Source organism: Entelurus aequoreus, linkage group LG20, assembly GCF_033978785.1.
Source record: "Entelurus aequoreus isolate RoL-2023_Sb linkage group LG20, RoL_Eaeq_v1.1, whole genome shotgun sequence".
In the NCBI taxonomy this organism is placed as follows: domain Eukaryota; kingdom Metazoa; phylum Chordata; class Actinopteri; order Syngnathiformes; family Syngnathidae; genus Entelurus; species Entelurus aequoreus.
This window is the reverse complement of record NC_084750.1, coordinates 46,080,167-46,099,010: the sequence shown is the minus strand read 5'-3', so window position 1 is coordinate 46,099,010 and position 18,844 is coordinate 46,080,167. Positions and strand designations below refer to the sequence as shown.

The 18,844-nt window shown below is 36.0% G+C and overlaps 1 protein-coding gene across 2 annotated transcripts in view; it reads right to left on the bottom strand.

Annotated features, from left to right (window-relative positions):
* Positions 1-317: 317 nt before the first annotated feature.
* Positions 318-18,844, bottom strand: part of ube2ql1 (ubiquitin-conjugating enzyme E2Q family-like 1) — a 40,520-nt gene continuing 21,993 nt past the window's right edge. For both annotated transcript variants that reach the window (XM_062030166.1, XM_062030165.1), the window contains one exon: positions 318-1,419. In XM_062030166.1, the coding sequence (XP_061886150.1) occupies positions 1,288-1,419 (132 nt within the window). In that variant the 3' untranslated portion in view covers positions 318-1,287. The remainder of the gene's footprint in view (positions 1,420-18,844) is intronic.

Sequence of the window (18,844 nt, the reverse complement as noted above, 5' to 3'; positions counted from 1 at the left end):
ATTGGGAAAAAAAACAAACCTAAAAACTTTTTTTTTTTTAATCAATCAAACAATTGCGATTTATAAAAAATTGTGACAATCGTGAATACTTATGATCGTCATTTTGGTATTTTTTAAAACATTTGCAACACCTTCTGTGTCATTATGGGGTATTGTGTGTAGAATTTTGAGGACAAAAATGAATTTAGTCCATTGTGTCTGGAACGTAAAATGTGAAAAACCCGGGAGTGCAGTGAATACTCCCCCGGATGCTCTGACATTTCCCACAAGCGACACCCTGCTGTCCCCCCCCCCCCCCCCCCCCCCCCCGTGGGCAATCATGTGGTGCGCTGGAGCCTACATTCACGTGAAAATGGCGATCTCCCGTCAAGCCATGCGGGCGCAGGGAAAGGTGTGCGCACCAGCTCCGCCCATTTGGCTGCACTTTGGTAGTTTTACACACCCGGTGTTGGCAGGACTCTCATTCTCCCTTTTTAAAGGGCCACGCCCCCTCTTCACACACACACTCGGCCTTCATCTACATGTCTCACACACACACACACACACACACTTGGCCTTCATCTACATGTCTCACACACACACACACACACACACTTGGCCTTCATCTACATGTCTCACACACACACACACACACACACTTGGCCTTCATCTACATGTCTCACACACACACACACACACACACTTGGCCTTCATCTACATGTCTCACACACACACACACACACACACACACACTTGGCCTTCATCTACATGTCTCACACACACACACACACACACACTTGGCCTTCATCTACATGTCTCACACACACACACACACTTACACAAAGAGATGATTCTACACGCGACACAAAGTCTCTGCATAATGCAACACGTGACTGCTTTTCTTCCTCCTCTTTACAAATCATACAGATCTACGCCGGCGCGCTAAATTTAGCCACGAAGAGACAAAAAGAGAGAGAGAGAGAGTGTGTGTGGGCGAGCGAGCGCCATGTACAATCTTCATGTTGCATCCAAGGTGAGGACAAAGATGAAACATTAACAGCTTCATTTCTATGCAAATGAGGCGATGAGGAAAGATGGCGAGGGAGACGAGTGCACACTCCCTCTCAGGCCGCTCCTAAAACGGGGGAGGAGCCTCCCAGGGTGAGAGCGAGGGCAACACAAAGTCACTTCCTGATGGTGAAGGAAACAGAAAAAAAAAAGCTCCAAAGAAAGCGAGAGCAGAAGAAGAAAAAGGTGGTGGAGTTAGCGTGGTGTGTGTGTGGAGGCCCGCCCGGGCGGAGGTGGCGCTCAGCCGTCCGACACGGGCGGAGACACCCAGCCGTACTTCTCGTGGGTCTTCACCAGGGACTTGAAGGTGGCCTCGGCTTCTTTGCGGCTGAACGCCTTCTTGGACTTGCCGGCTTTCCGACATATACGTCCCTGCGACACAGGAAGTTGTTGTTGTTAGCGTCACCTTCACAACCTTCTCATCCTACAGTATTGTGTCGCTAATCGCTAGCTGGACACCAGCTCTCTAATCGCCATCTTGGGTGCAAATTGCTAGCTGGAGACTACGACACTGTTGTCATGTACAACAGCATTTTGTTATATAGCAACAGTGTTTTGTTAAATAACTACAATGTACACGACAACAGTGTTCTGTTAAATAACTACAATGTACACGACAACAGTGTTTTGTTAAATAACTACAATGTACACGACAACAGTGTTTTGTTATATAACAACAATGTACACAACAACAGTGTTTTGTTAAATAACTACAATGTACACGACAACAGTGTTTTGTTATATAACAACAATGTACACGACAACAGTGTTCTGTTAAATAACTACAATGTACACGACAACAGTGTTTTGTTAAATAACTACAATGTACATGACAACAGTGTTTTGTTATATAACAACAATGTACACAACAACAGTGTTTTGTTAAATAACTACAATGTACACGACAACAGTGTTTTGTTATATAACAACAATGTACACGACAACAGTGTTCTGTTAAATAACTACAATGTACACGACAACAGTGTTTTGTTAAATAACTACAATGTACACGACAACAGTGTTCTGTTAAATAACTACAATGTACATGACAACAGTGTTTTGTTAAATAACTACAATGTACACGACAACAGTGTTTTGTTAAATAACTACAATGTACACGACAACAGTGTTTTGTTAAATAACTACAATGTACACGACAACAGTGTTTTGTTAAATAACTACAATGTACACGACAACAGTGTTTTGTTATATAACAACAATGTACACAACAACAGTGTTTTGTTAAATAACTACAATGTACACGACAACAGTGTTCTGTTAAATAACTACAATGTACACGACAACAGTGTTTTGTTAAATAACAACAATGTACACGACAACAGTGTTTTGTTAAATAACTACAATGTACACGACAACAGTGTTTTGTTAAATAACTACAATGTACACGACAACAGTGTTTTGTTAAATAACTACAATGTACACGACAACAGTGTTTTGTTAAATAACTACAATGTACACGAAAACAGTGTTTTGTTATATAACAACAATGTACACAACAACAGTGTTTTGTTAAATAACTACAATGTACACGACAACAGTGTTTTGTTAAATAACAACAATGTACACGACAACAGTGTTTTGTTAAATAACTACAATGTACACGACAACAGTGTTTTGTTATATAACTACAATGTACACGACAACAGTGTTTTGTTATATAACTACAATGTACACGACAACAGTGTTTTGTTAAATAACTACAATGTACACGACAACAGTGTTTTGTTAAATAACTACAATGTACACGACAACAGTGTTTTGTTAAATAACTACAATGTACACGACAACAGTGTTTTGTTAAATAACTACAATGTACACGACAACAGTGTTTTGTTAAATAACTACAATGTACACGACAACAGTGTTTTGTTAAATAACTACAATGTACACGACAACAGTGTTTTGTTATATAACAACAATGTACACAACAACAGTGTTTTGTTAAATAACTACAATGTACACAACAACAGTGTTTTGTTAAATAACTACAATGTATACAACAACAGTGTTTTGTTAAATAACTACAATGTACACGACAACAGTGTTTTGTTAAATAACTACAATGTACACGACAACAGTGTTTTGTTAAATAACTACAATGTACACGACAACAGTGTTTTAGTATATAACTACAATGTACACGACAACAGTGTTTTGTTAAATAACTACAATGTACACGACAACAGTGTTTTGTTAAATAACTACAATGTACACGACAACAGTGTTTTGTTAAATAACTACAATGTACACGACAACAGTGTTTTGTTAAATAACTACAATGTACACGACAACAGTGTTTTCTTAAATAACTACAATGTACACGACAACAGTGTTTTCTTAAATAACTACAATGTACACGACAACAGTGTTTTGTTAAATAACTACAATGTACACGACAACAGTGTTTTGTTAAATAACTACAATGTACACGACAACAGTGTTTTGTTAAATAACTACAATGTACACGACAACAGTGTTCTGTTAAATAACTACAATGTACACGACAACAGTGTTTTGTTATACAACTACAATGTACACGACAACAGTGTTTTGTTAAATAACTACAATGTACACGACAACAGTGTTTTGTTAAATAACTACAATGTACACGACAACAGTGTTTTGTTAAATAACTACAATGTACACGACAACAGTGCTTTGTTAAATAACTACAATGTACACGACAACAGTGTTTTGTTAAATAACTACAATGTACACGACAACAGTGTTTTGTTAAATAACTACAATGTACACGACAACAGTGTTTTGTTATATAACTACAATGTACACGACAACAGTGTTTTGTTAAATAACTACAATGTACACGACAACAGTGTTTTGTTAAATAACTACAATGTACACGACAACAGTGTTTTGTTATATAACTACAATGTACACGACAACAGTGTTTTGTTAAATAACTACAATGTACACAACAACAGTGTTTTGTTAAATAACTACAATGTACACGACAACAGTGTTTTGTTAAATAACTACAATGTACACGACAACAGTGTTTTGTTAAATAACTACAATGTACACGACAACAGTGTTTTGTTAAATAACTACAATGTACACGACAACAGTGTTTTAGTATATAACTACAATGTACACGACAACAGTGTTTTGTTAAATAACTACAATGTACACGACAACAGTGTTTTGTTAAATAACTACAATGTACACGACAACAGTGTTTTGTTAAATAACTACAATGTACACGACAACAGTGTTTTGTTAAATAACTACAATGTACACGACAACAGTGTTTTGTTAAATAACTACAATGTACACGACAACAGTGTTTTGTTAAATAACTACAATGTACACGACAACAGTGTTTTGTTAAATAACTACAATGTACACGACAACAGTGTTTTGTTAAATAACTACAATGTACACGACAACAGTGTTTTGTTAAATAACTACAATGTACACGACAACAGTGTTTTGTTAAATAACTACAATGTACACGACAACAGTGTTTTGTTAAATAACTACAATGTACACGACAACAGTGTTTTGTTAAATAACTACAATGTACACGACAACAGTGTTTTGTTAAATAACTACAATGTACACGACAACAGTGTTTTGTTAAATAACTACAATGTACACGACAACAGTGTTTTGTTAAATAACTACAATGTACACGACAACAGTGTTTTGTTAAATAACTACAATGTACACGACAACAGTGTTTTGTTAAATAACTACAATGTACACGACAACAGTGTTTTGTTAAATAACTACAATGTACACGACAACAGTGTTTTGTTAAATAACTACAATGTACACGACAACAGTGTTTTCTTAAATAACTACAATGTACACGACAACAGTGTTTTGTTAAATAACTACAATGTACACGACAACAGTGTTTTCTTAAATAACTACAATGTACACGACAACAGTGTTTTGTTAAATAACTACAATGTACACGACAACAGTGTTTTGTTATATAACTACAATGTACACGACAACAGTGTTTTGTTAAATAACTACAATGTACACGACAACAGTGTTTTGTTAAATAACTACAATGTACACGACAACAGTGTTTTCTTAAATAACTACAATGTACACGACAACAGTGTTTTGTTAAATAACTACAATGTACACGACAACAGTGTTTTGTTAAATAACTACAATGTACACGACAACAGTGTTTTGTTAAATAACTACAATGTACACGACAACAGTGTTTTGTTAAATAACTACAATGTACACGACAACAGTGTTTTGTTAAATAACTACAATGTACACGACAACAGTGTTTTAGTTTTGATGACCCGCCTTATCTTGCCTCTGATTGGCCAATCTTTAATGTTTGGCGCTAACTTTAGCCAGTTGTGACTCATCATAGGAACACCAACCAATCACGGATGGATGTTGTCATTCATCCATCATAGGAACACCAACCAATCATGGATGGATGTTGTCATTCATCCATCATAGGAACACCAACCAATCATGGATGGATGTTATCATCCATCCATCATAGGAACACCAACCAATCATGGATGGATGTTGTCATCCATCCATCATAGGAACACCAACCAATCATGGATGGATGTTGTCATTCATCCATCATAGGAACACCAACCAATCATGGATGGATGTTCTCATAGCTTGTTACTGCCCATCAGTGTAAACAACAAAAACAACAACAAAGTAGCTTGTTACTGCCCATCAGTGTAAACAACAACAAAATCAAAGTAGCTTTTTACTGCACATCAGTGTAAACAACAACAGTGTAAACAACAACAACAAAGTAGCTTGTAACTGTCTATCAGTGTAAACAACAACAACAAAGTAGCTTGTTACTGTCTATCAGTGTAAACAACAACAACAAAGTAGCTTGTTACTGCCCATCAGTATAAACAACAACAACAAAGTAGCTTGTTACTGCCCATCAGTGTAAACAACAACAACAAAGTAGCTTGTTACTGCCCATCAGTATAAACAATAACAACAAAGTAGCTCGTTACTGACCATCAGTGTAAACAACAACAACAACGTAGCTTGTTACTGCCCATCAGTGTAAACAACAACAACAAAGTAGCTTGTTACTGCCCATCAGTATAAACAACAACAACAAAGTAGCTTGTTACTGCCCATCAGTGTAAACAACAACAACAAAGTAGCTTGTTACTGCCCATCAGTGTAAACAACAACAACATCAAAGTAGCTTGTTACTGCACATCAGTGTAAACAACAACAGTGTAAACAACAACAACAAAGTAGCTTGTTACTGCCCATCAGTGTAAACAACAACAACAACAAAGTAGCTTGTTACTGCCCATCAGTGTAAACAACAACAACAAAGTAGCTTGTTACTGCCCATCAGTGTAAACAACAACAACAAAGTAGCTTGTTACTGCCCATCAGTGTAAACAACAACAACAAAATAGCTTGTTACTGCCCATCAGTGTAAACAACAACAAAGTAGCTTGTTACTGCCCATCAGTATAAACAACAACAACAAAGTAGCTCGTTACTGCCCATCAGTGTAAACAACAACAACAACGTAGCTTGTTACTGCCCATCAGTGTAAACAACAACAACAAAGTAGCTTGTTACTGCCCATCAGTGTAAACAACAACAACAAAGTAGCTTGTTACTGCCCATCAGTGTAAACAACAACAACAAAGTAGCTTGTTACTGCCCATCAGTGTAAACAACAACAACAACAAAGTAGCTTGTTACTGCCCATCAGTGTAAACAACAACAAATTAGTGTGTTACTGCCCATCAGTGTAAACAACAACAAATTAGTGTGTTACTGCCCATCAGTGTAAACAACAACAAAGTAGCTTGTTATTGCCCATCAGTGTAAACAACAAAAACAACAACAAAGTAAGTTGTTACTGCCCATCAGTGTAAACAACAACAAAGTAGCTTGTTACTGCCCATCAGTGTAAACAACAACAAAGTAGCTTGTTACTGCCCATCAGTGTAAACAACAACAACAAAGTAGCTTGTTACTGCCCATCAGTATAAACAACAACAACAAAGTAGCTTGTAACTGCCCATCAGTGTAAACAACAACAACAAAATAGCTTGTTACTGCCCACCAGTGTAAACAACAACAAATTAGTGTGTTACTGCCCATCAGTGTAAACAACAACAAATTAGTGTGTTACTGCCCATCAGTGTAAACAACAAAAACAATAACAAAGTAGCTTGTTACTGCCCATCAGTGTAAACAACAACAACAACAAAGTAGCTTGTTACTGCCCATCAGTGTAAACAACAACAACAAAGTAGCTTGTTACTGCCCATCAGTGTAAACAACAACAACAAATTAGTGTGTTACTGCCCATCAGTGTAAACAACAACAAAGTAGCTTGTTACTGCCCATCAGTGTAAACAACAACAACAAAGTAGCTCGTTACTGCCCATCAGTGTAAACAACAACAACAACAAAGTAGCTTGTTATTGCCCATCAGTGTAAACAACAAAAACAACAACAAAGTAGCTTGTTACTGCCCATCAGTGTAAACTGCCCATCAGTGTAAACAACAACAACAACAACAACAACAACAACAAAGTAGCTTGTTACTGCCCATCAGTGTAAACAACAACAACAAAGTAGCTTGTTACTGCCCATCAGTTCAAACAACAACAACAAAGTAGCTTGTTACTGCCCATCAGTGTAAACAACAACAAAGTGTTTTGTCAAAGAACAACAAGGCATCGTCAAGACTTAAAAAAACATTGAAACGACACTTATGTTCTTGTCAACAATGCTGCTGTGTGTAGGGTGACAGATGAATAATAATAAACAACAACAATGCTGCTGTGTGTAGGGTGACAGATGAATAATAATAAACAACAACAATGCTGCTGTGTGTAGGGTGACAGATGAATAATAATAAACAACAACAATGCTGCTGTGTGTAGTGTGACAGATGAATAATAATAAACAACAACAATGCTGCTGTGTGTAGTGTGACAGATGAATAATAATAAACAACAACAATGCTGCTGTGTGTAGGGTGACAGATGAATAATAATAAACAACAACAATGCTGCTGTGTGTAGGGTGACAGATGAATAATAATAAACAACAACAATGCTGCTGTGTGTAGTGTGACAGATGAATAATAATAAACAACAACAATGCTGCTGTGTGTAGTGTGACAGATGAATAATAATAAACAACAACAATGCTGCTGTGTGTAGCGTGACAGATGAATAATAATAAACAACAACAATGCTGCTGTGTGTAGGGTGACAGATGAATAATAATAAACAACAACAATGCTGCTGTGTGTAGGGTGACAGATGAATAATAATAAACAACAACAATGCTGCTGTGTGTAGTGTGACAGATGAATAATAATAAACAACAACAATGCTGCTGTGTGTAGGGTGACAGATGAATAATAATAAACAACAACAATGCTGCTGTGTGTAGTGTGACAGATGAATAATAATAAACAACAACAATGCTGCTGTGTGTAGTGTGACAGATGAATAATAATAAACAACAACAATGCTGCTGTGTGTAGTGTGACAGATGAATAATAATAAACAACAACAATGCTGCTGTGTGTAGGGTGACAGATGAATAATAATAAACAACAACAATGCTGCTGTGTGTAGTGTGACAGATGAATAATAATAAACAACAACAATGCTGCTGTGTGTAGTGTGACAGATGAATAATAATAAACAACAACAATGTTGCTGTGTGTAGTGTGACAGATGAATAATAATAAACAACAACAATGCTGCTGTGTGTAGGGTGACAGATGAATAATAATAAACAACAACAATGCTGCTGTGTGTAGTGTGACAGATGAATAATAATAAACAACAACAATGCTGCTGTGTGTAGGGTGACGGATGAATAATAATAAACAACAACAATGTTGCTGTGTGTAGTGTGACGGATGAATAATAATAAACAACAACAATGCTGCTGTGTGTAGTGTGACAGATGAATAATAATAAACAACAACAATGCTGCTGTGTGAAGGGTGACAGATGAATAATAATAAACAACAACAATGCTGCTGTGTGTAGTGTGACAGATGAATAATAATAAACAACAACAATGCTGCTGTGTGTAGTGTGACAGATGAATAATAATAAACAACAACAATGCTGCTGTGTGTAGTGTGACAGATGAATAATAATAAACAACAACAATGTTGCTGTGTGTAGTGTGACAGATGAATAATAATAAACAACAACAATGTTGCTGTGTGTAGTGTGACAGATGAATAATAATAAACAACAACAATGCTGCTGTGTGTAGTGTGACAGATGAATAATAATAAACAACAACAATGTTGCTGTGTGTAGTGTGACAGATGAATAATACAAAAACAACAACAATGCTGCTGTGTGTAGTGTGACAGATGAATAATAATAAACAACAACAATGCTGCTGTGTGTAGGGTGACAGATGAATAATAATAAACAACAACAATGCTGCTGTGTGTAGGGTGACAGATGAATAATAATAAACAACAACAATGCTGCTGTGTGTAGTGTGACAGATGAATAATAATAAACAACAACAATGTTGCTGTGTGTAGGGTGACAGATGAATAATAATAAACAACAACAATGCTGCTGTGTGTAGTGTGACAGATGAATAATAATAAACAACAACAATGCTGCTGTGTGTAGGGTGACAGATGAATAATAATAAACAACAACAATGTTGCTGTGTGTAGTGTGACAGATGAATAATAATAAACAACAACAATGCTGCTGTGTGTAGTGTGACAGATGAATAATAATAAACAACAACAATGCTGCTGTGTGTAGGGTGACAGATGAATAATAATAAACAACAACAATGCTGCTGTGTGTAGGGTGACAGATGAATAATAATAAACAACAACAATGCTGCTGTGTGTAGGGTGACAGATGAATAATAATAAACAACAACAATGCTGCTGTGTGTAGGGTGACAGATGAATAATAATAAACAACAACAATGCTGCTGTGTGTAGTGTGACAGATGAATAATAATAAACAACAACAATGCTGCTGTGTGTAGTGTGACAGATGAATAATAATAAACAACAACAATGCTGCTGTGTGTAGTGTGACAGATGAATAATAATAAACAACAACAATGCTGCTGTGTGTAGGGTGACAGATGAATAATAATAAACAACAACAATGCTGCTGTGTGTAGTGTGACAGATGAATAATAATAAACAACAACAATGCTGCTGTGTGTAGTGTGACAGATGAATAATAATAAACAACAACAATGCTGCTGTGTGTAGTGTGACAGATGAATAATAATAAACAACAACAATGCTGCTGTGTGTAGTGTGACAGAGGAATAATAATAAACAACAACAATGCTGCTGTGTGTAGTGTGACAGATGAATAATAATAAACAACAACAATGCTGCTGTGTGTAGGGTGACAGATGAATAATAATAAACAACAACAATGCTGCTGTGTGTAGTGTGACAGATGAATAATAATAAACAACAACAATGTTGCTGTGTGTAGGGTGACAGATGAATAATAATAAACAACAACAATGCTGCTGTGTGTAGTGTGACAGATGAATAATAATAAACAACAACAATGCTGCTGTGTGTAGTGTGACAGATGAATAATAATAAACAACAACAATGCTGCTGTGTGTAGGGTGACAGATGAATAATAATAAACAACAACAATGTTGCTGTGTGTAGTGTGACAGATGAATAATAATAAACAACAACAATGCTGCTGTGTGTAGTGTGACAGATGAATAATAATAAACAACAACAATGCTGCTGTGTGTAGGGTGACAGATGAATAATAATAAACAACAACAATGCTGCTGTGTGTAGTGTGACAGATGAATAATAATTAACAACAACAATGCTGCTGTGTGTAGTGTGACAGATGAATAATAATAAACAACAACAATGCTGCTGTGTGAAGTGTGACAGATGAATAATAATAAACAACAACAATGCTGCTGTGTGTAGTGTGACAGATGAATAATAATAAACAACAACAATGCTGCTGTGTGTAGTGTGACAGATGAATAATAATAAACAACAACAATGCTGCTGTGTGTAGTGTGACAGATGAATAATAATAAACAACAACAATGCTGCTGTGTGTAGTGTGACAGATGAATAATAATAAACAACAACAATGCTGCTGTGTGTAGTGTGACAGATGAATAATAATAAACAACAACAATGCTGCTGTGTGTAGTGTGACAGATGAATAATAATAAACAACAACAATGCTGCTGTGTGTAGTGTGACAGATGAATAATAATAAACAACAACAATGCTGCTGTGTGTAGGGTGACAGATGAATAATAATAAACAACAACAATGCTGCTGTGTGTAGTGTGACAGATGAATAATAATAAACAACAACAATGCTGCTGTGTGTAGTGTGACAGATGAATAATAATAAACAACAACAATGCTGCTGTGTGTAGTGTGACAGATGAATAATAATAAACAACAACAATGCTGCTGTGTGTAGGGTGACAGATGAATAATAATAAACAACAACAATGCTGCTGTGTGTAGTGTGACAGATGAATAATAATAAACAACAACAATGCTGCTGTGTGTAGTGTGACAGATGAATAATAATAAACAACAACAATGCTGCTGTGTGTAGTGTGACAGATGAATAATAATAAACAACAACAATGCTGCTGTGTGTAGGGTGACAGATGAATAATAATAAACAACAACAATGCTGCTGTGTGTAGTGTGACAGATGAATAATAATAAACAACAACAATGCTGCTGTGTGTAGTGTGACAGATGAATAATAATAAACAACAACAATGCTGCTGTGTGTAGTGTGACAGATGAATAATAATAAACAACAACAATGCTGCTGTGTGTAGTGTGACAGATGAATAATAATAAACAACAACAATGCTGCTGTGTGTAGTGTGACAGATGAATAATAATAAACAACAACAATGCTGCTGTGTGTAGTGTGACAGATGAATAATAATAAACAACAACAATGCTGCTGTGTGTAGTGTGACAGATGAATAATAATAAACAACAACAATGCTGCTGTGTGTAGTGTGACAGATGAATAATAATAAACAACAACAATGCTGCTGTGTGTAGTGTGACAGATGAATAATAATAAACAACAACAATGCTGCTGTGTGTAGGGTGACAGATGAATAATAATAAACAACAACAATGCTGCTGTGTGTAGTGTGACAGATGAATAATAATAAACAACAACAATGCTGCTGTGTGTAGTGTGACAGATGAATAATAATAAACAACAACAATGCTGCTGTGTGTAGTGTGACAGATGAATAATAATAAACAACAACAATGCTGCTGTGTGTAGGGTGACAGATGAATAATAATAAACAACAACAATGCTGCTGTGTGTAGTGTGACAGATGAATAATAATAAACAACAACAATGCTGCTGTGTGTAGTGTGACAGATGAATAATAATAAACAACAACAATGCTGCTGTGTGTAGTGTGACAGATGAATAATAATAAACAACAACAATGCTGCTGTGTGTAGTGTGACAGATGAATAATAATAAACAACAACAATGCTGCTGTGTGTAGTGTGACAGATGAATAATAATAAACAACAACAATGCTGCTGTGTGTAGTGTGACAGATGAATAATAATAAACAACAACAATGCTGCTGTGTGTAGGGTGACAGATGAATAATAATAAACAACAACAATGCTGCTGTGTGTAGTGTGACAGATGAATAATAATAAACAACAACAATGCTGCTGTGTGTAGTGTGACAGATGAATAATAATAAACAACAACAATGCTGCTGTGTGTAGTGTGACAGATGAATAATAATAAACAACAACAATGCTGCTGTGTGTAGGGTGACAGATGAATAATAATAAACAACAACAATGCTGCTGTGTGTAGTGTGACAGATGAATAATAATAAACAACAACAATGCTGCTGTGTGTAGTGTGACAGATGAATAATAATAAACAACAACAATGCTGCTGTGTGTAGTGTGACAGATGAATAATAATAAACAACAACAATGCTGCTGTGTGTAGTGTGACAGATGAATAATAATAAACAACAACAATGCTGCTGTGTGTAGTGTGACAGATGAATAATAATAAACAACAACAATGCTGCTGTGTGTAGTGTGACAGATGAATAATAATAAACAACAACAATGCTGCTGTGTGTAGTGTGACAGATGAATAATAATAAACAACAACAATGCTGCTGTGTGTAGTGTGACAGATGAATAATAATAAACAACAACAATGCTGCTGTGTGTAGGGTGACAGATGAATAATAATAAACAACAACAATGCTGCTGTGTGTAGTGTGACAGATGAATAATAATAAACAACAACAATGCTGCTGTGTGTAGTGTGACAGATGAATAATAATAAACAACAACAATGCTGCTGTGTGTAGTGTGACAGATGAATAATAATAAACAACAACAATGCTGCTGTGTGTAGGGTGACAGATGAATAATAATAAACAACAACAATGCTGCTGTGTGTAGTGTGACAGATGAATAATAATAAACAACAACAATGCTGCTGTGTGTAGTGTGACAGATGAATAATAATAAACAACAACAATGCTGCTGTGTGTAGTGTGACAGATGAATAATAATAAACAACAACAATGCTGCTGTGTGTAGTGTGACAGATGAATAATAATAAACAACAACAATGCTGCTGTGTGTAGTGTGACAGATGAATAATAATAAACAACAACAATGCTGCTGTGTGTAGTGTGACAGATGAATAATAATAAACAACAACAATGCTGCTGTGTGTAGGGTGACAGATGAATAATAATAAACAACAACAATGCTGCTGTGTGTAGGGTGACAGATAAATAATAATAAATAAACATTAAAAGAGATGTAATATAAAAATAATCAACAGAAGGTTTGAGACAACTCAATGGAATGTTTAGTTGTATAACACTGCACCACTTCTTGACTTCTGGCACAACTAATGCATTACTTTTTCATCCTCTCATAACATGAATACTGCACCATGATGATGATTATTTGTATTATTGTGGTTATGATCACATGAATACTGCACCATGGTGATGATTATTTGTATTATTCTGGTTATGATCACATGAATACTGCACCATGATGATGATTATTTGTATTATTCTGGTTATGATCACATGAATACTGCACCATGATGATGATTATTTGTATTATTCTGGTTATGATCACATGAATACTGCACCATGATGATGATTATTTGTATTATTGTGGTTATGATCACATGAATACTGCACCATGATGATGATTATTTGTATTATTGTGGTTATGATCACATGAATACTGCACTATGATGATGATGATGATGATTATTTGTATTATTCTGGTTATGATCACATGAATACTGCACCATGATGATGATTATTTGTATTATTGTGGTTATGATCACATGAATACTGCACCATGATGATGATTATTTGTATTATTGTGGTTATGATCACATGAATACTGCACTATGATGATGATGATGATGATGATTTGTATTATTGTGGTTATGATCACATGAATACTGCACCATGATGATGATAATTTGTATTATTGTGGTTATGATCACATGAACACTGCACTATGATGATGATGATGATGATGTATTATTGTGGTTATGATCACATGAACACTGCACTATGATGATGATGTATTATTGTGGTTATGATCACATGAACACTGCACTATGATGATGATGTATTATTGTGGTTATGATCACATGAAGATGATGATGATGATGATGATGTATTATTGTGGTTATGATCACATGAAGAAGATGATGATGATGATGATGTATTATTGTGGTTATGATCACATGAAGAAGATGATGATGATGATGATGTATTATTGTGGTTATGATCACATGAACACTGCACTATGATGATGATGTATTATTGTGGTTATGATCACATGAACACTGCACTATGATGATGATGTATTATTGTGGTTATGATCACATGAAGATGATGATGATGATGATGATGTATTATTGTGGTTATGCAAGTCTAATCCTGCAGTGGAGCTCAGAGCATGAGTGGAACATTAGAGCCAGGGGCAGCTAGGACACACTGGTTAGGTTATGGAAGTATTATTGACCTTTATCTGGCTTGCTTCTGCTGCAGCAGAGAAGATTGTTAGCTGATGAACTTTTGCCACACAATGAATGGAATTATGATGCAATTATCCAGCACATGATGATTATAATAATAATTGTGTGTGTAATATAGTTTACTACGCTCTTTAGAGTTGAATGAGGGGACAAAATCAAATGCTGTATTTATTTGGTCAATGTGTTGAATAAGTCCTTTTCCACAATGACGACATAAATAATAAAAAAATTATTTCTCCATTTCTATGTTGTAACTCTCTTAAAGGAAACTAAAACTTTTGACTACACAGACATTGAACCACTTTAGTTCCTAAGCCATGGATGACTCATCTGAGTAACAGGATAAAGGATGGAGTTAAAACACAGTCAAAGTCTGCACATTTTTAAATGAAAATAATGTTTAGTGTGCAATATATATATATATATATATATATATATATATATATATATATATATATATATATATATATATATATATATATATATATATATATATATATATATATATATATATATATATATATATACAAACCCCGTTTCCATATGAGTTGGGAAATGGTGTTAGATGTAAATATAAACAGAATACAATGATTTGCAAATCCTTTTCAAGCCATATTCAGTTGAATATGCTACAAAGACAACATATTTCATGTTCAAACTCATAAAACTTTTTTTGTGCAAATAATAATTAACTTTAGAATTTGATGGCAGCAACACGTGACAAAGAAGTTGGGAAAGGTGGCAATAAATACTGATAAAGTTGAGGAATGCTCATCAAACACTTATTTGGAACATCCCACAGGTGTGCAGGCTAATTGGGAACAGGTGGGTGCCATGATTGGCTATAAAAGTAGATTCCATGAAATGCTCAGTCATTCACAAACAAGGATGGGGCGAGGGTCACCACTTTGTCAACAAATGCCTGAGCAAATTGTTGAACAGTTTAAGAACAACCTTTCTCAAGCAGCTATTGCAAGGAATTTAGGGATTTCACCATCTACGCTCCGTAATATCATCAAAGGGTTGAGAGGATGTGGAGAAATCACTGCAGGTAAGCAGCTAAGCCCGTGACCTTCCATCCCTCAGGCTGTACTGCATCAACAAGTGTGTGTAAAGGATATCACCACATGGGCTCAGGAACACTTCAGAAAACCACTGTCAGTAACTACAGTTGGTCGCTACATCTGTAAGTGCAAGTTAAAACTCTCCTATGCAAGGCGGAAACCGTTTATCAACAACACCCAGAAACGCTTCGCTGGGCCTGAGCTCATCTAAGATGGACTGATACAAAGTGGAAAAGTGTTCTGTGGTCTGACGAGTCCACATTTCAAATTGTTTTTGGAAACTGTGGACGTGGTGTCCTCCGGACCAAAGAGGAAAAGAACCATCCGGATTGTTATAGGCGCAAAGTGTAAAAGGCAGCATGTGTGATGGTATGGGGGTGTATTAGTGGCCAAGACATGGGTAACTTACACATCTGTGAAGGCACCATTAATGCTGAAAGGTACATACAGCTTTTGGAGCAACATATGTTGCCATCCAAGCAACGTTACCATGGACGCCCCTGCTTATTTCAGCAAGACAATGCCAAGCCACGTGTTACATCAACGTGGCTTCATAGTAAAAGAGTGCGGGTACTAGACTGGCCTGCCTGTAGTCCAGACATTGAAAATGTGTGGCACCTGCAATAGCAGAAGGGAGACCCCCGGACTGTTGAACAACTTAAGCTGTACATCAAGCAAGAATGGCAAAGAATTCCACTTCAAAAATGTGTCTCCTCACTTCCCAAACCAAAACTGAGTGTTGTTAAAAGGAAAGGCCATGTAACACAGTGGTGAACATGCCCTTTCACAACTACTTTGGCACGTGTTGCAGCCATGAAATTCTAAGTTCATTATTATTTGCAAAAAAAATAAAGTTTATGAGTTTGAACATGAAATATCTTGTCTTTGTAGTATATTCAACTGAATATGGCTTGAAAAGGATTTGCAAATCATTGTATTCTGTTTATATTTACATCTAACACCATTTCACACAATGAAAGTAGCAAAGTAGTAACAGGACTGTGGACGCTATATGAAAGTAGCAAAGTAGTAACAGGACTGTGGACGCTATATGAAAGTAGCAAAGTAGTAACAGGACTGTGGACGCTATATGAAAGTAGCAAAGTAGTAATAGGACTTTGGATGCTATATGAAAGTAGCAAAGTAGTAACAGGACTGTGGACGCTATATGAAAGTAGCAAAGTAGTAACAGGACTGTGGACGCTATATGAAAGTAGCAAAGTAGTAACAGGACTGTGGACGCTATAGGAAAGTAGCAAAGTAGTAACAGGACTTTGGATGCTATATAAAAGTAGCAAAGTAGTAACAGGACTGTGGACGCTATATGAAAGTAGCAAAGTAGTAACAGGACTTTGGATGCTATATAAAAGTAGCAAAGTAGTAACAGGACTGTGGACGCTATATGAAAGTAGCAAAGTAGTAACAGGACTTTGGATGCTATATGAAAGTAGCAAAGTAGTAACAGGACTGTGGACGCTATATGAAAGTAGCAAAGTAGTAACAGGACTTTGGATGCTATATGAAAGTAGCAAAGTAGTAACAGGACTGTGGACGCTATATGAAAGTAGCAAAGTAGTAACAGGACTTTGGATGCTATATGAAAGTAGCAAAGTAGTAACAGGACTTTGGATGCTGTATGAAAGTAGCAAAGTAGTAACAGGACTTTGGATGCTATATGAAAGTAGCAAAGTAGTAACAGGACTGTGGATGCTATATGAAAGTAGCAAAGTAGTAACAGGACTGTGGACGCTATATGAAAGTAGCAAAGTAGTAACAGGACTTTGGACGCTATATGAAAGTAGCAAAGTAGTAACAGGACTGTGGACGCTATATGAAAGTAGCAAAGTAGTAACAGGACTGTGGACGCTATATGAAAGTAGCAAAGTAGTAACAGGACTTTGGACGCTGTATGAAAGTAGCAAAGTAGTAACAGGACTGTGGACGCTATATGAAAGTAGCAAAGTAGTAACAGGACTGTGGACGCTATATGAAAGTAGCAAAGTAGTAACAGGACTTTGGATGCTATATGAAAGTAGCAAAGTAGTAACAGGACTGTGGATGCTATATGAAAGTAGCAAAGTAGTAACAGGACTGTGGACGCTATATGAAAGTAGCAAAGTAGTAACAGGACTTTGGACGCCATATGAAAGTAGCAAAGTAGTAACAGGACTGTGGACGCTATATGAACATAGCAAAGTAGTAACAGGACTGTGGACGCTATATGAAAGTAGCAAAGTAGTAACAGGACTGTGGACGCTATATGAAAGTAGCAAAGTAGTAACAGGACTGTGGACGCTATATGAAAGTAGCAAAGTAGTAACAGGACTTTGGACGCCATATGAAAGTAGCAAAGTAGTAACAGGACTGTGGACGCTATATGAACGTAGCAAAGTAGTAACAGGACTTTGGATGCTATATGAAAGTAGCAAAGTAGTAACAGGACTTTGGATGCTATATGAAAGTAGCAAAGTAGTAACAGGACTGTGGACGCTATATGAAAGTAGCAAAGTAGTAACAGGACTTTGGACGCCATATGAAAGTAGCAAAGTAGTAACAGGACTGTGGACGCTATATGAACGTAGCAAAGTAGTA